This window comes from Aotus nancymaae, unplaced genomic scaffold (genome assembly GCF_030222135.1).
Source record: "Aotus nancymaae isolate 86718 unplaced genomic scaffold, 86718_ANA_hifiasm-v0.15.2.pri h1tg000067l, whole genome shotgun sequence".
Classification (NCBI taxonomy): Eukaryota; Metazoa; Chordata; class Mammalia; order Primates; family Aotidae; genus Aotus; species Aotus nancymaae.
Window position 1 is genome coordinate 24,700,691 of NW_026988482.1, and position 21,680 is coordinate 24,722,370.

The 21,680-nt window shown below is 55.0% G+C and overlaps 2 protein-coding genes across 4 annotated transcripts in view; both read right to left on the reverse strand.

The window, feature by feature from the left end:
* TRAIP (TRAF interacting protein) overlaps nucleotides 1–1,261 on the reverse strand; it is a 30,793-nt gene extending 29,532 nt beyond the window's left edge. The window contains exon 1 of one of the 2 annotated variants that reach the window (XM_012467753.2): nucleotides 1,052–1,261. In XM_012467753.2, the coding sequence (XP_012323176.2) occupies nucleotides 1,052–1,149 (98 nt within the window). In that variant the 5' untranslated portion in view covers nucleotides 1,150–1,261. The remainder of the gene's footprint in view (nucleotides 1–1,051) is intronic. The other variant, XM_012467754.2, reaches the window with a different exon arrangement.
* Nucleotides 1,262–3,230: 1,969 nt separating this feature from the next.
* Nucleotides 3,231–15,121, reverse strand: CAMKV (CaM kinase like vesicle associated). Of its 2 annotated transcripts, XM_012467756.3 has the most exons (12): nucleotides 14,973–15,121; nucleotides 7,515–7,623; nucleotides 7,266–7,397; nucleotides 7,012–7,086; nucleotides 6,659–6,797; nucleotides 6,396–6,516; nucleotides 6,153–6,228; nucleotides 5,926–6,062; nucleotides 5,682–5,760; nucleotides 5,397–5,484; nucleotides 4,997–5,108; nucleotides 3,231–4,903 (listed from the first exon to the last, which is right to left on the reverse strand). In XM_012467756.3, exons 2-12 carry the CDS (start codon nucleotides 7,607–7,609, stop codon nucleotides 4,554–4,556), a joined length of 1,404 nt encoding a protein of 467 aa, XP_012323179.2. In that variant the 5' UTR covers nucleotides 7,610–7,623; nucleotides 14,973–15,121; the 3' UTR covers nucleotides 3,231–4,553. The 2 variants fall into 2 exon arrangements, with proteins under 2 accessions (XP_012323179.2, XP_012323178.2); XM_012467755.3 differs by having other exon boundaries at nucleotides 3,231–5,108.
* Between the last annotated feature and the right edge of the window lie 6,559 nt (nucleotides 15,122–21,680).

Below are 21,680 nucleotides of genomic sequence, written 5' to 3' on the forward strand. Positions count from 1 at the left end.
TAGCCAACATGGAGAAACCCTGTCTCTACTAAAAATACAAAAATTAGCTGGGCGTGGTGGTGCACACCTGTTATCCTGGCTACTCAGGAGGCTGAGGCAGGATAATTGCTTGAACCTGGGAGGTGGAAGTTGCAGTGAGCCGTGATTGCACCACTGCACTCCAGCCTGCGTGACAGGAGCAAGACTCCATTTCAAAAAAATAATAATAATAAAATAAAAGGATAGAAGAAAACAGAGTAGGCAAACAGAAAATAAAGTACAGTACTCTTAGAGACGAGCTTAGTTTCTATTTTAACCAAACAGCAGTGGCTCCCTCAGCATGGGGTTCAGGCTGTCAGCAACAAAGCTTTGCAAGTAAGCCAGCAGCCATCAGGGTCATGCCTGCCTCTCTGCTTCCTAGGGCCTTTTGCCCCACAATCCCCCTGTGATTATTATCACCCACCATTCCCAGGTGTAACTCTGCCTTTATCTCTTTTGCTAGGAGCTCCAAACCAGCCTGTCCACATCAGCTAGGGGACTCAACAGAATAGCCCTACACGGTCAGCAGGACCCCTGGATAGGGGAGCATCTCCTTGCTTCCGCCTGTTAAATGGGTTTGCTGACGTGGCGAATATATTGGGGTCTGGCCAGTGAGATGACTCTGGGTAGAATAATTCCAAACCCTCAAGTAAGCCACAGCAAATCCTCTTGGGTAGCCAGAAGCCTACCAGGTTTCTATCTGGAAGACATAAAGGGGCCTGTTGATGTGAAAGCTCACCCTTGCCCAGGCGAACGGTTTTGAAATCACATCTGTTTGTATAGGTGATCAAGGAAGCAACTATCTTCACTTAGCCATCTCTGTCCCCTTCAGGCTTGGCTCAGCTATCACCACTGCCAGAAAGCCTATCCTGATCCACTTCTGCCCAGGTTGGGAAGCTGCCGTGGGGCCTTGTTTAGGAAAGTTCTCAACACTTGTCTGGATTCCGGGGAAGGACCGCCTGGAGGCCCGACAGTTCACGGTCCTGAAGCAGTACCCGGGCAAGCACCGGGCCGCGACGCCGCAATCACTCACCACTGCAGGTGGAAGGTGTGGCCGCAGTGGATGGCAGCCACATCGCGGGAGTGGTCAAAGAAGTCGGAACAGATAGTGCACAGAGCACGGATAGGCATGGTGGTTGGACTCAAGGGGGCCCAGGTAACCAAGGAAACTGCTACAGGTTCTGCTTCGTGGACGCGCCCCCGCGCCTTCACTCGCTTCAAATTTGGCTCCGCTGCACGACTTCCTGGAGTGGGCCGGAAGTGACAACACAAAACTCTGAGCGGAGCCTGAATACTTTGTCTGGATTGGACAAGCCCTCGGAGGGCGGGACCAAGGACGAGGCTTAGCGGCCCAGAAGCCGTAGAGAATCCTGGGCGGAGCGCAGTGGCTCTGCGATGTCATCGGGGAGGAGGGACTCGACCTGCCGCTTGAGAGCGCAGCGTTATATCAAGGCAGGAAGCAGCAAGGCTGCCAGCTGGATCCTTTTCCAGGGAAAGGCAGCGCGTTGTGGTCCCAAACCAGAGCTGGCGCGAGGCAGGCTAGGCCAAGGGAGAGAAAACGGCAGCCGCAAGGGAATAGAACAATGGTTCCTACGAGTCCTTTGAGCTCTGGACAGTGCTGGACCGTGGGCTGTGGTCTACAGTTCCCACAGACCAAAATACTCTACCCTTCCAGTCCTCAGTTTCGGGCAATTCTGAAAAGACGGACACATAGGTCCCGTCCCTCAGGTCACCCCAAGCCAACCTTGGCTTCATCCAAGTAAGACATGACTATCTTTGAGTTTGGAGACACTCAGGCCAGTACCCTGACTTTAGCTCTTAGCTCCAAGGAGGATCTGTTATGCTTGGGACTGTAGTAGGGTTGGAATTTTGGAGCCCAGTTGCTTCAAAGACTAAATACTAACAAACCCTTTTTATTTATTTTTATTATTTTTAATTTTTTATTTATTTAGTTTTTTTGAGACAGAGTTTCGCTGGAGTGCACCAGGCTGGAGTGCAATGGTGCGATCTCGGCTCACCGCAACCTCTGCTTTCCGGGTTCAAGCGGGTCTCCTGCCTCAGCTTCCCGAGTAGCTGGGATTACAGGCATGTGCCACGATGTCCAGCGAATTTTGTATTTTAGTAGAGACAGGTTTCTCCATGTTGGTCAGGCTGGTCTCGAACTCCCGACCTCAGGTGATCCACCTGCCTTGGCCTCCCAAAGTGCTGGGATTACAGATGTGAGCCACTGCACCCGACCAAACCCTTTTTATTATTCCCACATCAGAGAAGTTATCTTTGAGGAGGTTATCTCTGAGATCCTCTCAGAGCAGCATCCCTGATGAGTTCACCCAGGACCACCTGGGCTGGAGTAAGTCAACTTTTGGGTTTTTAGGCTTAGTATTTGTGGCAGTGTTACTCCCTCTACCCAGAAGAAAACTTATGCAGAGCTCCATAATATAAAGCTGATCTGGCCGGGCGCGGTGGCTCACGCCTGTAATCCCAGCACTTTGGGAGGCCGAGGCGGGTGGATCACGAGGTCAAGAGATCGAGACCATCCTGGTCAACGTGGTGAAACCCCGTCTCTACTAAAAATACAAAAAATTAGCCGGGCATGGTGGCGCATGCCTGTAATCCCAGCTACTCAGGAGGCTGAGGTAGGAGAATTGCCTGAACCCAGGAGGCGGAGGTTGAAGTGAGCCCAGATGGCGCCATTGCACTCCAGGCTGGGTAACAAGAGCGAAACTCCGTCTCAAAAAAAAAAAAAAAAAAAAAAAAAAAAAGGCTGATCTGAAACTTTGTGCATTGCTCACCCTACGCCCTCTCCCCTGCTCAGGGAAGCTATCTTTGGCTATGAGCAGGGCCTGTCCTTGTGGTGCTGACCCTGGGTAAATTCCAGCTCTATGCCTAAATCAAGAGTAAGGCTCCTTGGTCAACAGGAGTCAAAACAGCAGCCCTTACTTTGAGCTCTCAGCCCAGGAGGTATTCCTTGGTCCAAATGCAGCCCAACACCCACTACCCACATGGATTTCTAGATTCCAGAGGACCCTCCCACCACCACCATTGAGGAATACTGTGGTGAGGATGATCTTCACTCTCAGCCCGAGAAATCCACAGGGCACTGAACACCAGCCACTACTTGTGAACCTGCTCCCAGCCTCTCCCCTTCCCACTGCCTTCCAGGGGCTCCTCCCCAGTAGGACAGAGGAAGCAAAGGCGAAAGGGTGGCCAGAGGCTTTGCAGGGTGATGTTTATTTGCCAGGTTCAGCAGGCACACAGTTAACCCACCGACCTTCACACACCAGAGCAGACCCACAGGCATGCAGGGAGAAGGGCAGGACCACCACGGAGTGCCGAGCAAGGGCGAGGACCAATGTGGTTGCCTGTCCAGGCTGTGATAGGGTCTGACAAAGGGCATCTGTCAGGATCCTCCCTCAGGAAATGGGAGTTTAACTCTACTTCCTCATCCCAGCAAAAGCAACTCAATGTGGCTCTGAGGCACCTGGGCCTCTGATAGAAGTGAGCTGTAGAAATAGAGGGAGTTCCTCTTCATTTCATTGTTGAAGTAAGAGCAGAAAATCTGCCCCTGTAAAGGGCAAACCCCCAAATCGGATTATGGGGTACTGCCATGCGGCAAGCCCCCTAGTGTGGAGAGGACTTGTGGGCTGAGATTGTAGAGGGCGGGCATCTCGGAAGAGCAAGGGGATATCAGCCCTCCCTGTTTGGCCCAGGGTAAGGACCCAGTTAGCCTGGGACACTGGGTGCTGGGCTTGTACTCTGCCCTCCCAGGTCTCATTGCCACATCCTAATTGTTCCTCCTTTCCCTTAGAGGCTTATGATGTTCAGCATACAAGGCAGCCCACTGCAGGACTCAGGAAGGCAGGAAATAACACAAGGGTCTTAGGAGGGACAAAGATGGAAGCTTCTGCCCTCCTACTCATTCTCTTCCACTTCTGAGGACCCCCACAGCTAGTGAGCAGTGCCCCCAGCCATGTGCCCAGTCTGGACTTAAACATACTCCCCTACCTTTCTGCATCCTCTATACCAGCCTGTATCTGCTCCTAGAGCAGCCCACACACCACAGGCACACACCTTCATGTGCAGGAGCCTAAGACCGCTGACAGGGCCTCGCTGGAGGACCAGCTCTCAGGGCAAGGCCACCCAAGTTTAGGGCCTGGGAGAGTGTGGGACCTGCAGGGCCTGCCTGGGGGAATGGTGAGGCAAGAAGGGAAGGGGAAGGAGAGCAGGAGCCTCCTGAGTATCCCTAGAGCAGCATCCCACAAGGAACAGAAACTGGTGAAGCTAGCAAAAGACAGAAAAGCCACAAGGAATCCATGCAGGGGCTGGGGCCGGCCCTGCCTCTGGCCTGCCTACCACTCACACACGTACACACAGGAGATGAGACTGCTCTCCCGTGACCCCTAGGTATGCCCCACTGGGATGCGGGGGCATGGGGGAGCGAGGGCATCATGCCAGTGACTCTATGTACAAGAAGCCCCTCATCCACTCTCCCACCCTCCTGCCCATCCCCCGCCCCCCCTCACCAGGCTGCCTACTCAGCTGGTCTCCTCCCTTTGAGACTCCTGGGCATAACCAGCAGCCTCTTCCCCTTTACTGGAGGGTGGAGCCTGGCCTGTGGCGCCCTCTGGGGCTGTGCTGTCCGGCTGGGCCATAGCCGGCTCAGGGGTGGCAGCTGCCTTGGTGGCCTGTGTGGCACTGCTTTGGGTGGTGGGCACAGTGCTCTCTTCTGTGGCTGGTGTGGCTCTCCCATCAATGGCTGGAGTAGCGCTCCTGTCAGTGGCTGGGGTGACACTCCCATCAGTGGCTGGGGTGATGCTTCCATCGGTGGCTGGGGTGACACTGCCATCAGTGGCACTTCCATCTGTGGCTGGGGTGGCACTACGGTCTGCGGGGGCCACATTATCACTCTTTGCAGCACGAGCAGCATCACCCTCAGGGGCTGAGGTAGCTCCACTCACAGCTGCAGCTGTGGCCCCACCTGTAGCCCCAGGGGTGGCAGTGTCTGCGGCTGAGGCTGACTGGGCTGCAGCCATGCTGGACTGCTCTGGTGCTCGGAGCCGTTTCATGAGGGTGGTCACTCGGACAGCCTTCTGAAAGGAGCACAGTGGAGAAAGGCTAAGGGTAAGGCTTGCTGGATCCATTGCTTGGCAGTGACCAAACCAAACCCCTTCCATAGTACCCCTGGCCGCCTCCAACCACCCCAGGGCCAAATACCCAGCTGCTCAGCACTCCTACTTAAGATAATGACAGTGGCTACACCCACACCTGATGGCCTGAGAAAAGCTTGCGTGTGGCTGCAGGGGTGTGATGCAGGCAACAAGCTGAGTGCCAGAAGGAATACTTGGGATAGAGCCAAGAAGAGAGCTATCCAAGCTTACCTTCCACTTGGCCCTGGCAAAGTTCTTTTCAATCTGGGCACAGACACCATCCTTGATGTTCTTATCAGAAGCAGCATTGCCAGAAATCCTGGAAAGGGTGCAAGTGTGTCTGGATCTGAGGGGATGAGCCTTGTGGAGACTCTGCCCACCTCTTACATGTGGCATCCAGGGACTAGGGGCGGGCCTGAGCTCTAGGTGCCTGTATCCCCTCAAGGCCTCAAAAATGGGACTTCTAGGTGTAAGGGAGACTCTGGCCTCTCCCACCCTCCCCTAGGCCCTGCTCACCACTCATGGGAGATGGCCTCTTCTGCAGTGATCCGCTGGTCTTGCTCCACCTCCATCAGCCTTGTGACCAGGTCTTTGGCTGTGGACAAAGCCAAGGAGGGGCTAGGCATGGGCACCCTATCTCAATGTCTAGAGGTGATGAATGGGCTCGGGGACAGAAGCAGAATCCCACAGAGGAAGCTGAGAGCAGGAACCCTACCCACTGCCGTGCATTTTACCAAGTGCTGGGCAGGCACCTCCTCACCTGCCTGCGAAATATCATCCCAATATGGAGAGTCAAACTCATAGTCACCAGCCAGGATCTTGCGGAAGAGATTCTTATCATGATTCTCATAGTCATCTTCTTCCACCTCCTCATAGAAAGGTGGGTTGCCTGAAAGCCTGCATGGGGGAAGGGTCACACAGAAAGGCCACAGACGCACACTCCCACCCCATCTGACTGCAAGTCTGCTTGTCCGTCTGTCCACTCACAGGATGTACATGATGACTCCAATGGCCCAGCAGTCCACAGGGCGTCCATACCGCTGCCGGCCTACCACCTCCGGGGCTACAAACACAGCACCCATCTGCTGGTCAGTATCAGGCCTAGCCAGGTCCAGTACCATCCAGGACCACTTCTTGAGATAAGTACATTTTCCCCCTGCTCAGAGCAGCTCCCTGAAGGCTGCCCCCCATTCTCCTCCTTCCCCTGCCCTTGCCCCACCCCCTGCTTGCCCAGATACTCGGGGGTCCCACAGGGCTCCTTGATGAGGCCATTTTCTAGCTTAGCCAGATGGAAGTCACTGATGACAATCTTCGAGTTTTTCAGCCGGTTGTAGTAAACAAGGTTCTCCAGCTGTGGTGTGAGAATTGCACGTGAGTGAGCAGAAGGCACAATGCATGAGGGCCTTGGAGGCTAGATCAAGGCCCCAAGATGTTGCCCACCCCAGCCCCAGCCCAGCTGCCAACTGGCCCTTTGACTCTGGCTCTGGCCTCACCTTGAGGTTCCTGTGCACGATCTTGAGTGAGTGCAAATAGGCCACGGCCTCCAGGACCTGCCGTACCACGTTGCTCGTGTCTCGCTCCGAGTAGTAGCCCTGGTCCAGGATCCAGTCAAACACCTCCCTCCCCGTGGCCCTGAGGGACACCAGCCCCTGAGCCCGGCGTGGGCGGAATCGGGGGTGGGGCAGGAGCACTTGGGTGAGCTGCCTACGCCAGGCAGCTGGCTGAGCAAGGCACAGGGACCCGGGACCCCAAGGGTCCAGAAAAGGGGGTCTCCTTAGCTGCAGAGGGTGGGACAGGTGAAGGTCCTGGGCACTGGGGAATCTTGGGACCCCAGACCCACACTCACAGCTCCAGGAAGATGAAATACTCCTTGCGGGTCACAAACACATCCACCAGTTGCAGGATGTTGGGATGCTTCACCCTGGCGACAGGGAGGGGAGCCAGTAGTTAGAGCTGGATGAACCCCTGGGAGAGACTCTGGTCGCCACAGTGGCCACTACAGACTAACTGGCCAGAGGCTGGGACTACCTGAGGCCACTCGCCCTCTAAGCCCTTCCCTCTTGCCTCCCACACCACCCCAACCCCAGGCCTCACACTCACATCTTGAGGATGCCTATCTCGTTCTTGGCAGCTTTCCGCACCTTGCGGCCGTCCCGCTTCTGGAACTTCTTGCAGGTGTGCAGCTTGCCTGTTGTCTTGTCCTTGGCCCGGAAGATTTCACAGAACTCTTCACTGCAGCCAACAGGCACCCACTCAGCCCTGGCCTTAGAATCAGCTGCACTCCACTCCCACTTCCCTAGCCCTTGCTCACCAGCCCACCCAGCCCTGCCTGACAGGCCCAGCACTCACGTCTTGATGACCTGTCCCAAATCATATCTGTCAGTCACTTCTGACGGCTGGTTATAGTTCTTCTTGTCGCCCAGAGTCACACACCCAAACGGCATTGCCAGGCTCTAACCTGCAGGCACAAGGGGATCTGGCTTAACTATACTACTCTCCACTTCCCCACAACGTAAGGGCTGCCTTTGGGAGACCCCAACCTGGCTAAGGCCAAACCAGAAGCAGAGACTATACCCGGAAGGGCTAGAGAACAGGCAGACTCAGATCCTACTCCTGCTTTTCTGGCCGTACATCCAGCTACTCAGCTTAGCTGCCTGAACTACAACGGCCCACATATGAAAAATATATTAAACTGATATATAAGGGAATAGTTTTGCATTCTATACGTAAAAAAAGACTTATCAAACAGCTTATTTAAATTTCAGCTATTTCACAGATTAAGGGGGCTATAATCACCCACCCACCTGCTAGTCATCTCTGAAGGTCTAGAGCTAACAAGTGTTAGTGAAGGTATGAAGAACATGAGCACTGCTAGGAGAGGCAACCTCCCCTTTGTAAAGCAGTTTGGTAAAACCACTAAAGTCAAACAAACATACCCTGTAAACCAGTAACTGCACTCCTAATACGTGCCTACAGAAGTGCACACATTCGTGCATCAGGACAGTCATACAAGAATGCTCATAGTCGCCATATACATAATCACCAAAAATGGAAAACAGACCAAATACCATCACCAACAGGATGTATTGTGGTAGAGTCACACAATGGAATATTATACAGCAATGGAAAGAAAGAGCTTCAGCTATACCCAACCACATGTTGTCTCTTACACAGTGTTAAGTGCAAAAAAACACAAAGGAATACATATAGTATAAGTCTATTGATAGAGAGTTCAAATAGGCAGAACAAACCCGTACTGGTGATACAAACACAGCAGCAGAGCCATAAAGAAAAGCTAGGAAATAAGCAGAGTCAGATAATAGTCCTTTCTAAGAGAAAAGGAGGGGTTATGATTGAATTAGGACACACGGGGGGATTCTGGAAGACCTATTTCTTTTCTTTCTTGCTTGCTTGCTTTCTTTTTTTAGAGACAGGTATCGCTACGTTGCCCAGGCTGGAGTGCAGTAGCTATTCATGGGCACAAGCCCACTACTGATCAGCACAGGAGTTTTGACCTGCTTTGTTTCCGACCTGGGTTGTTTCACCCCTGCTTAGGCAACCTGATGATCTCCAGGTCCCGGGAAGTCACCATACTAATGCCAAACTGGGTGTAGACACCAAACTGGCATAGCGCGCTACAGCCCAGAACTCTTGAATTCAAACGATCTTCCCACCGCAGCTGGGATTACAAGCACCCACACCATGCCCAGCTGTTCTGTCACCCAGGCTGGAATGCAGTGGCATGATCACAGCTCACTACAGCCTCAACCTCCTGGGCTCAAGCGATCCTCCCACCTCAGCATCCTGAGTAGCTAGGACCGAACCACAGGTGCACACCATCACACCTGGCTAATTTTTTAAATATTTTTTGTAGATACAGGATCTTATTATGTTTCCCAGGCTGTTCTCGAACTCCTGGGCTCAAGTGATCCTCCCGCCTCAGCTTCCCAAAATGCTGGGATTACAGGCATGACCCACCATGCCTGGCTTGGATAGAAGTTTACATATTGATGTACATTCACAAACTCTTTTCTGAAAGAATACTGAAGGAAATAAGAGTTTTCTCTCCTGGGCAAAGAATTGTGTGTCAAAAAGGCAGACATATCTTTTGTTTATTAATTTTCTGTTCAAATTTTTACTATTTTATTGTAATGACTTTGATGGATTTAGTAAATACTGCACTGAGGCACAGTGCTTGGGTCATTCCTCAGAGGCACAATCTGGGTGGAGAGGGAAGGTAAAGCTTTGGAGGCAGCATTAGGACTCAGAGGGAAGGATTTGCCAGGAGGCATGCAGGTATACTGGTCATAAAGAGCAAGACAAGCCTGATCCTGGCCCCAGCTTTCAGCTCTGCATATGCATTCATGCCCACTGGGGCCCACAGGGGACCTGGGTTGTCAGGTCCAGGTGCAAGGCCCCCAAACAGAACAGATACAGCTGGCTCAGTGAGCTCTAGGCACTCTTTCCACCTGGGCACGGTGTCCCGGAGGTCTGCAATCCTGCCAATTACAGCCCAATCCTCATCTGTAGTACTGGGTGGGCTGGCGCCGGTGTCCAAAGGAAAATGCACTCATTAGCCCATGTTCAAAGGTGAGGGTTGGGGATTAGTGACTAGACTTCACAGATCTGACCCTAGGGTGTACCTCTGTAATGCCTGGTCAGTGTGACACTGGAGCTATAGCAAACTCTGCGCTGAGTCTGCACTGAAATTGCTCTGCTTCTGCTGACTATGCATGTTTTCCCTCCATGCCAATTAGCACTTGCTGTGTGCAGGGCCTAAGCTAGGGCCTGGGGTACCTAGATGCTCCCCCACCTGAAGGCACTCACAGTCTCAGGGTAGTGGAGAAGGGAGGAGGCAGGTTGGCAAGATGAACTCTGCCAGCCAAAGTCAAAGACCAGGACCCAAACAAGCCCATGGCCAACCCTGGCTGCTACTTGTTTCCTCCCAGGCAGAAGCCAGCCAACCAGGCTGTGATTCCCAGGAGTCACAGCCCTGGAAATTCTCCCTCAGATTTCCCCTCAGCATTAGGGAACAAACTCTATCATTCCTTCACCTGGGTTGCTTGAGCTCAGGGAATACAAACGCATTTCATCAGCGTTATTCCAGCTAGGGTTTAAGCTGCCTTGTGAGGCACAGCAGAGGCAAATGAGAGGCTTTGAAGATCGTCACTGACTGCATGTCTGCCACCATGGCCACAACCCTTCATCTCCTCCACTGGAGAGAAGCATGTGGCCAGAATCCCATCCTCACAGCTGAGAGCAGAGGCATAGCCAGTTACCAATGCCGGCCACACATCTTCACGCCATAACATCTGCAGGAGGGGGCCTGCAACAGTCCTCTCATCAACTCTAATAGGCAGCGATTCCCCTCCCAGGCTGGAGTCTGAGGGCCGTGTACTGGGCAGGAGGGTGGTACCTTAGCCTGCAGTCTCCCGAGAGGGCTGGGAGGGACCTGTGCCCCAGCTTGGTTGCTTTGCTTACACCATTCCCTCTGGCAAGAGTGCCCTTCCCCCAAAAGCCTCCCGTCAGATTCCTATTTGTCACGGCAGAGTTATTTATAACATTAAAAAAATTCAGCAACAGTACCTAAATGTCCAACAACAGGTGACTCGCCAGCTCAACTGTGTCCACTCAATGGTAGGAAGTGTGGGCACTGGCAAGCGCTCTGCCCACCTTGGCTTTCCTGTGGAGCAGCTGCCACATGAGCGAGATGCTGAGAGCAGAATTGAATCTCTTCTTTCATTGTGATTTCTGACATTATAAGGTGGTTTGTGCAACACACTGTCCAAAACAATCCTGATCCTCCAAGGCCAGACTCAAAATGGCCCTTTTCTGAGATACTTTCCACAACCTCCATGCCCCACCCCCCACCCCACTCCAACGGCTCCCAGCTCTGCCAGCATGGCGTGGGTGGGAGGTTTTGTGCATGCCTGTCCCTGATCCTGGCCCCAGCTTTCAGCTCTGCATATGCATTCATGCCTACTGGGGCCCAGGGCTCATCTTGGGGATCTGTCTCTACCACAGAAAGCTGGGCCTCCACCCGTAATGTCAGCCTAGAGCCATGTCCTGCAACCTCAAGACTGAGATGGGAACAGATCTGTCTCCCCTGCCCCCTACTATGGCTGCCCAGATTTCAGCCAGTCACTCCTCCTCCTCCTCCTCCTCACCAGTCTAACTACACTGGTGTGGGGCCCCAGATTGGCCCCAGGGCAAAGAGAGGAGAAAAAGGGGACTGGCTTTCAATTAGCACTTGGTTCCCTTCTCCCACACCCACTCCATCATCTGCTATCCACTGTTGCTCCCTGGGAGGCTTCGGGCGTGTTCACCAAGCCCTGGGCATCTGCCTGCAACAAAGGAAACCTGGGAGGAACAGCCAAGGGACAGCTCTCAGAAAGGTAGGAGGCCAGGCAGAAGGGGTTTCCATTTCTTATCCCCATGGCCCAGACCCAACACCCAACAATGGGGAGTTCTCCTCTCAGCAACACAGATCTGAGCCTTCCTCAGGTACATGTTAGGCCATGGAAGGGCACAGGAGCCCCACAACAGCCATTTCCCTGAAGACATAGCTCCCTCCACTCTCTGCAGAGGAACTGAACAGTGTGTACCGTCAGCTGCCCAAAGGGAGCTTGGGGGGAATGCAGGCCCTGGTGCTGCCATTGCCCTCCATCTGGCTCTCAGGGGGCCTGAGGGCCAAGCACTCCCCAGTTACTGCCTGCTCCCAGGGCTTGACCACTGGGCTCAGGGGATTGAGCCCCTGGCAATCCTGAGGGATCCTCTGTTGGTGCCCTGGTGAAAAAGGGTACCCCAGGGACTCTACTGCATCTTTATGCAAGTCTGGCCCAGGGAAAGCCCAAGCAGGACAGAGGCTAAGAGGTCTAGAAGCCCCACATTGGGGTCCTGTCCCCTCCTTCACTGGGATCAGCATGGTCCAGGCCCTACCTGTCATAGCCATAAACAGGAGTTTCCTGTTCCCTTGATTCCCCTAACATGTGGGGCTCCAGAGCTTGCAGTAAATTAGGGAGGCCAAGAGGGGCCCAAGAGGCGTCCAGCTGCCTCTCAACAACTGTAGGCAACACCTCCCAATTTAGTGGCAGCTGTGAACACCAGCCTGCAGGCACCCCCTCCTCTCTGCTGCTCTATTCTCTCAAGGACTGGGGCCGGGTTTCCTGCTGCAATGAACATGCCAAAGCCCAAGCCCTACCTAACTCACAGCTGATGTCACCCACAGGACCAGGGGAGCTGAAGACCTCACTCAAAGTCTGTCAGGAGGCAGGACCAAGGTTCTAGACCACCATTCAATTGCTTCAGGGGACCAGTCAAGGGGCTGCCTTGACTGAGCCTCAGAGTCCAGCTAAATCATGGTAGAAATTCCTACAGCTGAATTTTGCCCATCTAATGAGGGAGTACTGGGGGGAGGTCTTTCCAGTCTTGGGGGTGGGCATGCAGTCCAGTGCTATATCCTGAATGTTTAGCTCTCAACATGCAGGCAGTCAAAGGCCAACTGTCTCCTCCCAAGCACTTGGGGTCCCAATCTCTGAACCCCTAAAGGAGAATCCACTCGAGGCTCTGCTTCCCAGTGGGTGGAGGAGGGGAAATGCAGAGGAAGGCACTAGAGTAAAGGGTTGCTATGGTGATGGAAGTTTTAAAACAAGGGGAGGGGGAGGGGAGATGTGTTGGTTAGGTCCCTTCTTCAAGAATTTCCTGAGACTTTAGCCTGGCTTCTTCTTCAAGGTTCTGTGACCCAGGTCCCCATCAAGAAAGGGGAGGTGGGGAGACTGAGAGAATTTAGGAAAAAAGAGAATGGGGCAGAGATACAGAGAGACAAAGAACCTGTGATGGAAAAGGAGCAAGGAAATGACAAAATAAAAGGCACACAGCACAAAGGGCAGGAAAGGGTAGGTGGACGGGAGTTCTGAAGGGGGCCGAAGGGTGCCCAGCAGAGCCCTAAGGCCTCCATGGCGATGTGCTCTAAATCCCTGGGCCAGGAGCTATCCGTGGTACCTGGACCTTTGAGACTGCACCCTCCAGTATCCCCCAAATATACACTGAACTCAACGTAGGAAGCACAGCTAAAAGGAGGCCAGCTCCTTAGAGCATCTTGGTGGGGAAGAGCCCAGCTGCTACAGCCCCCCCAAATTAGGACAGTTCCCAGCCCCTCTCTCTGCCATCACAGCAGCTTAGGTATGGCAAGTCCAACATGTTGAAGGCAGACGCATGAGGGGATGGAAATGAGGCTCGGATGCCTGGCTGCTTCCCTTTATAGTCCCTCTTCTCAGTTGGCCCAGCTGTACCTAGACCCTCCCAGCCAACCCCTCCCCCACCTGCTATCCTCTCCAGGCTTTCAGTCCCCAGAGCCCCTCTTACAGCTCTGCTTAATCCCCTCTCTCCACCCCCCCACAGCAGATCCTGCCATGAGTGCCAGAAACGGCATCACAAGCAACCCAGAAACAGGATAACAACTGCACAGCCCTTCTCCTCTCCATGCCTCAGTTTCCCCAAATAGAAACCATGGAATCTGGCCTTCTCCCAGGGCAGAGGACTGCTTGCCTGCCTGTGAGTGGTGGCTAGGGCATGGGACTGGAGAATAGGGTTATCAGAGATATGTGAACACCAACCTAGGAGGGCACCTGGGGGGTCCACACCAAATGCTGTATTAGAAAAGGGAAACCCTTGCCCCACCCTGGAAACCAACCTGATTCTGAGGGGACTGGAGACACCAGTTTCCCAGTTGAGGAAACTGAGGCTCAGAAGTCGCTGAAGCTGCCAAGAATCAACTCTGAGGCTGGGGGAGAACACCAGGTCTCTGAAGGTAGTCCTGGGGGCTCAAAGCCTGAGGTTGGGGGTAAGGGGAGTACAGCACAGGGACTGGACTACTGCAGACTCTAAGCTTTTAAGTGTGGGACAGAAGGCCCTGATCCTTAGGAAGAAACCTAGTGGAGCAGGCTCTGCCTGGGAGGTGCGGACAAAAGCAATTTGGCAGAGCTATGCGGGGAGGGGGCTGGGGCTCAAGAGCCCAGGGTCTCTGCCAGACAGTACAAGCTGGGGAAGACAGCTTACGCTGTCACTATCCCTGCCACCTCCAGCCAGGGGCCCTGCTCCCCACCGTGGTGCCACCCTGACCCCCTTCCCAAGTGCTGCTGGCTCGCCCCCGCTGGCACAGCAACACACATGCGGAAAGCACACGTGTGAGCACTAAGCCCCGCACCTCCCAGCAGGAGCATGTGCGCCCCCACCCCCACCGTGCACGTGGGTCCGTGCACTGGACCCCCGTCTGGTCCCCAGGTGAAGGCTCAGAAGCTGAATTTTGGCTGGGGGCTGCTGGTCCCCAGGGGCTTGGAGCCTCCTCCCCCACCCCGCGGCAGCCCCGCCCAGCCCCCTCCGGGTTGTCGCCCATAAAGAACTCTCCGTTGTCATGGAAATTAGTGACTGCTAAGCAGGAGGGAAGGGGCCCGGGGACAGTTGGGAGGGGCTGGAGGCGGCTCTGGGAACGGGGAGGGACGTCTCAGCTCTCGGCCCCTACCCTCACAGGGGACCACGAATCTTCGAGGGTTAATCTTTTCATAATGCCAAGCCGCAGAGGCTTCCCCCTGGGACCCCCAAGCCGTTCGAGGTAATGGGGAACTTTAGCCCGACCCCGCACTCCGTCCCCTAGATCTGCAAAGCCCGCGCGCTCTGACCCGGCCAGGACCTCGAGCCCTCGCTGCGCCCCCGCGCACTCTGCATCCCGAACCTCGAGCCAGGGAAACAATCCCCCAGGGCCCCCCAACGTGCGTTCGGGAAGCGCCCCCAGCCCGGCCCGCCCCGCACCTGCAGCGCCGGTTGGTCACAGGGAGGAAGTGATCGCGGGCTCAGCGGGGCGCCGAGGGCTCCGGGGACGGCGGGCAGAATCCGCTCCGAGCACGCGGGGCAGACGCGGCGCCAGATGCAGCCGCTTCGGCTAGCGAACCTCCAGCATCGCCAGCCGCTTGCCGGCACCGGATTCGCACCCCGGGCCGGGGGCGGGCTGGGGGCGGGGCCTCCCAACCGGCCCCGCCCCGACCCTGGCGGAGTCTTAAGGGCAGAATCCCACTGGAGAGCAGGCGCGCGCGGGATTGCACCCGTGCTGGTGAGCACTGGCCTGCTTAGCCCTGGCCAAGGTCCTCAACGGCTCCCTTAGGCCCTCAGACTGGGGCCGGAGGAGGCCTCCTATGCCCAATGTAAGGGGTGGGGAGTGAAGAGTTAGGGGAAAGCCTGAGTCCTGGAGTTGCGTAGGATCGCTTGCCAGCCATTAGTCTCTAGGGGACCCGGGCTTCGCCCAGCTTCCCGAACCCGACTCAAAAGGCAGGACCCGCTTAGAAAAACCAGATGGGCAGTCGGGCTAGGGCAGGCTCCCCTACAGACTAGCATCCTCTAGCTAGGAGCAGTAAACACACAGAGGTATGTGTTTGCAAGTAGTCAGTGTGTAAACAGTGAGGGCCCTAGACTCTGGTAGCAAAGTCTCCTATCCCACCCCACCCCCAACTCCTGCAAGGCCTCTGGTCTTTCCCAACCATAAGTCCCAGCCAAGGTGTCTGGCAGAGTCAGCCCCCTCCTGTGTGGCACCAAATTTCCCAAACTATAAAAGTGACCTGTGACATGGTGTGGCCTCTGCTTTCTTTTCAGTCTAATCACTCTAAAACACTTCCTGAGTAGCCTCACTCTAGGTGGCCTGGCCTGGGCTATGGGGACACAGGAGAACTGTGGCACCAAGGTATCCCAACTGGCTTGGGCCCTGATAAGAGGGAGGAGGCTCAGAACCACCAGGAGGAAGCTTTGAAGCAAGTACTTGGTCATTTCTCTGTCCCTTGTCAGTGAGGTTCATGGACCCAAAGCCAGCTCCATGCCACTCACAAGCCCTGAGGACCATCCTAAGGCCAGTATATGAAAGCCAGACTCAGGCCTCTCAGTGTCTGGAGCTAGGCTCTATCTTGCCCCACTCCTCCCAGTAAGCCTCCCGATCCTGCTGCAAGAGAGGGAGTTGGGGTCACCCCCAAACCCTCAGCCATCTTGAGGCTCCCCTGCATGGCCACCCGTGGCTGATGACAGGAGGGATTGCTGGGGTTGGGGCTCAGACTGGAAAGCTAATATAGGGAATGACCGCCTCAGACAACGTTCTTCAAAATATTCCTCCAGAGGGGGTACTGAGCCCTTCACATTCCTCCCTGGTTTTGGGTTACCTCCTCTAGGCCAGTCTGGTGCCGCTTCTGGGGTCACTGGGCTCTGAATGGTCTCGGGTTATGGCACCCAGCCCACACTGGGTAGGAATCTCCTATCAGGCTGAGTATCTGCAAGGCAGAACCCGTTTCTCATCTCAGTATGCTCGGCTGATGTCTGCAGAATGAATGAATGGCCTGGCACTGAGTCCTTCCTGCCATCTGCCCACTATTCTTGAAACAATGGGTCTCTGAGTTTTATGGTGTAGCCAACCTGTGGCTTGCTGACCCTACATATGCCACACACATGTTTTCTGTCTTTCCTGAGGGTCGTGGCTATCCAGGCATGGGGGTCAAAGAGAAGCTGGAATGGGGATTTTTAGGCAGAGGAAGAGGTAGCTCCCTAGCGCCCTGCCTGCTGCTGGCAGTACTCCACCTCTTCTTGGTCCTATGCACGCTCTGTGCATGTGGGTGAGAGCACGTGGCAGGGTGTGTATGCACACGTGTACGTGTGTGTATGCTCTCTTTTGCTGAGGGAGATGCAACAGCACAGTGTATGCAGTGGTGCCCAGGGGCACGTGTGTCTGCATTCTTTGTGCACCCAGGCATGCTTGCTGGCACGTGTGTGTGGACACTATAGCTGGTCCCTAGATTTGTCAGTCCCCTTCCTGCCTGACACAAGTCTCAGAATTGTAGAAGCTGAATCAGGCTTTGAGAGCCGGACATGGGAAGGGGGCTGGACCATGTCCAGGGGCGGGCAGGATCTGTGCTGACCCTACATCATTGGCTGTTTTCAGGCTCCCACCAGAGCAGCAACTTGATCTCAGGTATATGTGAAGACAGACAAGTGTTTGCCATTTGTAGAGGGCAATCTGAAGACAAAACTCAGGGTTAGGATTGAGCCATGGCTTATGCCTCGGCCTCCACACAGGAAGGCACAGGCAGGGTAGGACTGGCTTCAATGTTTTGGCTTCAACATCCAGCTGCCTTCAAGGCAGGCAATAGTAACACCAGCTGAATGCCATCCTCTTAGCTCTTCCAGGGCAGGGACTGGACCAATGCTGAGCTTTGTTCTTACTTCCACTATTCAAAGCCAGATGGGGTCAGGGGACATGATTTCTCACCACTCCACTGGCCAGAGGGATGGCAGGAGGCCCTTCCACACAGAGCAGAGTTTGGAACAAGAGCAGAGGCAGTTGAGATTGGCATTGTCTAGTAGCCTTTATGAGGATCCCCCTAAGGAGGCCTGTACTCTGGAGGGCAGCAGCTGCTTGGGTCGGGAGGCTGAGGAGGAGAAGGGGCCCTAAGTTCATAGTTCTGGCTTCCACCAAGCTAGAAAGTCAGAAGGGAAGAATAAGATGTGAGCCCTGGTATCCACAGAGCCTCATCCTGCAGCTCAGGTTGAGCCTCCTAACCAGGATCCAGGACTTATTTGCACCCCCAACTCCCTGCCCTAGGGTACCAAAGGGCAGCAATCCCATGACCTTAGATTCTGGCTGGCTGACAGAAGCCCCTGCTAACCCAGCACAGAGCTCCAGTAAAGGTTCAGACTGTAGGAGGTACCTAGATTAGCAGGACAGCTCCCCAAGAAGCCCAGACTCTGACAGAACCCTCCCACCCAGGCCCCCAGCCATCTTTGATACTGCTTGACTATTGTCCATGTTGCTTGGCTGCAGCCCCCAGAAGAGGGCCCACAATGGAGGAGGGCAAACAGTCTTTTCCTCCGGAGCCAGGGGAGGGGGCTGCCCCCCGCCCCCCACCTTGTGACTCACTCCAGGCTGTGTGGGTTATTACATTATGTTTGAAATTGCCATGGCAACAAGCTGGCAATCAAGGGTAATTGCACTTGTTGTCAGGGCAACGGGGCAAAACCCACAGCAGCCACTCTGTGGTTGCCCTTGGGGTGCAGTAAAGGTCAGACTGGATCAGAGCCAATGCCAGTCAAGGGGCTCCAGGGCTGTCTAGAAAGGATAGGTTGCCAAGGCCCATGGAGTTCCAAAGTGCAGAGACAGAGCATGCCTTGGGAGAGCCAGGGCCCCCATCCATGACCTCATGCCTGGACTCCTGCTTTTCCCACACCACCCTGTGCCAGAAACATGCCATGGCACTTAAAGCAAGCAGAACCAGAACTTTTATGTGCTCACAGCTGGTACTTATAGATGGCCCATGGGCCCTCTTCCTCATACTCCTGGCGGCTGAGCCACAGGCTCTGGAAGGAGTTCTGGGATACCATGATGGAGCCCCCAAGCCAGGCAGCAACTGCACGGTGGGGAGAGCCCAGCACAGCTGCACCAGGGCCCAGCTCCTGTCTCAGGCGCTCAGGGAAGCCACTCACCCGGGTGCTGCCACCATCCAGTACCACATTGGCCAGCAGCTGCTCCTGCTGCTTGGCCTCCAACCGGTTGATGCTTAGGAGGGCCAGCTGTGGGAGGCCCGACTGGTTAAGACCTATCAGATTGGGTTGGAAGAGGTCCTCGGGGCAGCAGAAGCACTCAAAGCTCAGTGTGATAACCTGCTTATCTGGAAGCACAAAGTCCACCCCAGCCTGCGCCTGGGTGCGGGCCCTCTCAGCTGCCACATCCATGGCCACGTAGCAGCAGGCCTCTTTCATCTGGTTGATCAGTTCTGCCTTGGGCAGTGAGTGGCCACTTCTCTGCAGCAGCTGGGCCAGGTAGTTAGTAAGGTCAGCACCAGCCACATCCAGCCGATAGGTATTAAGTGGGGCCAGATCCCCAGTGAGGATGGGTGCCACATAGGAGGTGCCATGGCCACTGCCCAGCACTAGCCCAGTGGTACGTCCATAAGCATAGAGCGCCAGCAGGGCCTGATGCACTGTCTGCATGGCTGGTACATGGAAATGCTTAAAGAGTACTTCAGCCACCTTTTCTCGGTCGGTGCGTGGTGAGACGGGCGAGTCGGCTACGAGCACAGCTAGCTTCTCAGGCTGCACACCCAGCCTGCAATAGAACAGGTGCTGCCATAGCACCTCTAGCGCATCCCAGTCACAGACCACACCTCGGTTCAGCACTGAATAGGATCCCTCTTGGTTTTCAGGCACTGCATACCATGGCTGGCCCTGGGTTGGGTGCTGCAGCAGCTGAACTCGTGACAGTATGACACCGAGGACATGGTCCTCTCCAGCCAGTCCACATTTGGTGAATCCCGTGCCTGTATCAATCACCACAGCTGCCATGTCCTGGAAGGGTCCCAGGGATTGGCAGCAGAGCACTGGTGACCGCACTGGCAGGGCATCCATCGTGGACACCAGTTCATAGCAGGCCCCACGGGGCAGTCCAAGATGTGCAACCACGGATGAGTGTGTAAGATCCTCAGCTGTCAGCTTGAATGGGGCACTCTGGGACTCAGTGGCCACCATGGCCATGGGCAAGACCTTGTATCCAGTGCCAGGTATGGTAAATGTGATCAAGGAAAGCTGCTCCTCCTGGGCCCTAGGGGAGCTGCCAGGTTGCTGCTGATTCATGATGGAGCGTGGAGCATTACTGATACCAACCTTGTCTCTACTCTTATAGATACAGGTCTCCTCAGGTGTCAGGGGTACCTGAAGTGCCCCTACATGAGTAGGCAGGCCCAAGGGCTCATCTTCCTGGGTGGAGACTTGGCCAGGATCTCCAGGGTTAGGGGACCCTCTTGAAAGGGCAGGCTCTTTGGTGATAGGGGGTCCTTTAGACAAAGAGGGATTCTTAGCAAGGGATGTCTGCCCATTGAGAGGGGGTTGATCAGTAAAGGGGTGCTCAGGTGGGGGTGGCTGTCCAGCAAGGAGGATCTGCCCAGTGAGGAGGGGCTGCCCAGCATCTTTGGCCTGAGGGTTATCAGGGTGAGCAGGAATGACCTCTTTGTGGCTGCCTATGTCCTCCTGGAGCAGGGATCTGGGCAACTCCTGGGTATTGGCTGGTGCAGCAGGCTCTGAGTTCATCCACTGTAGTTTCTTGGTCTGGAGTATGGAGACGTCTGGCATCCTAGAGGGTGCCATGGAAGGGTCTAGCATCGAGATGGTGTGACTAGGTTCATTTTTTTCACCATCAGGGTTGGACCAGCTAGTATGAGGGCCATGGGTCAGCATCCTCTCATCAAATTGGAGGGGCATCCCCAGTGAAACAGGCCCAGTGAGCATCCCAACCCTGATGGGTGTCTCAGTACCAGGGGAGTCCCATGACTCCAGATTGAGCCTGGCCTCCTTTGGAATCAGGGCCACCTCTTGGTAGCTGCCAGATGAGAGGCTGGAGGGCACTGGGCTGGACAGCATGGCTGTGGTGGACCAAAAGCTGGAGTGATTGCTGTCAGGAGAGGGGATGGGCTTGGCCAACAGCTGGGTGGAAAGCATATTTTCAGGGACATACATGGATGGGTAGCTGGGCATGAGGCCCACGAGCACCGTCCGTGAGCCCATAGGGTCATGGCACAGAGTAGCCCCATCCTCGTGCTGCCTGTGGCCATATCAAACACTAGCACATGGTCTTCCACAACTTCCCGAAGCTGGCAGGTTGGGGCACTGCAGAGAGGGATCTGCATGGCTTCCTTGGGAGACTGGAATGGGGACCGCTTGTGGCAGGTTATTTGGTAGGCAGACAGTGGCACACTGGAGCTGGTATAGTCACAGACTTGGGGGGCTGCTTCTCTGGCTGTGAGCTACAGATCTCCTGGCTACTCCTTTGGGACTTGGAGATATCTGGGGGCTCTGGGCTTTGCATTGGGCTGCCTGGCCTGGAGGTAGGGACTGGAAGTTTCTCCACTGGGTTCTCAGCCTCCTTGGTTGGCACCTTCCTTCTGGTAACCGCGTCCTCCTGGGCATGGTCTGGGTGCTCTTCTAGAGTAGGCACTGGGGTGGGAGGCTCCTCTTTAGAGTGGAGATTCACTGTGTCCTGGCAAGATGTGACCATTTTGGAAGACTCCAAGACGGTTGACCACTGATTGCCACACTTCCTGAGAAGGAGGTCTTGAGATGGGCCCTTGGTGACTGCAGTGGTGTCCGTCAGGTTGTCAATGGTATGGGTGTCAGTTTCAACTGTAGCGGAAGTTGGGGTCACATCCAGAGCTGGAGTCGTAGACCAAGCTGGAACTGGAGGAGTCAGTGATAGAAAAGAAGGTGTAACTAGGGCAGGAGCCTGAGCTGGACACTTACGCTCATCCTGATCTTGGGCTAGATCTTGAGCTGGAGCCAGAAAAGCACCTTGGGCTTCAGAGGCACCTTTCTCTCCTGAAAGGAAGAAGGGTAGCCACCGACCCTTCCTGATGCCCAAGGAGGCCCTCTGGTAGGAGCTGCAGGGGCCTTTGCCCCAGCCTACCACGACCTTAGCCAGAGGCTTGTCTTCCCCCAAATTCTGCA

Bases quoted from the DNA above. Each gene is read 5' to 3' on its own strand.
- CAMKV (XM_012467755.3), bottom strand. From the start codon at position 7,609: ATGCCGTTTGGGTGTGTGACTCTGGGCGACAAGAAGAACTATAACCAG. The intron at 5,761-5,925 runs GTGAGGAGGTGC...CTTTGTCCACAG, and splicing joins GGATGATATTTCGCAGGCAG to CCAAAGACCTGGTCACAAGG. The intron at 5,485-5,681 runs GTGAGCAGGGCC...CACCCTTTCCAG, and splicing joins GAGGCCATCTCCCATGAGTG to GATTTCTGGCAATGCTGCTT.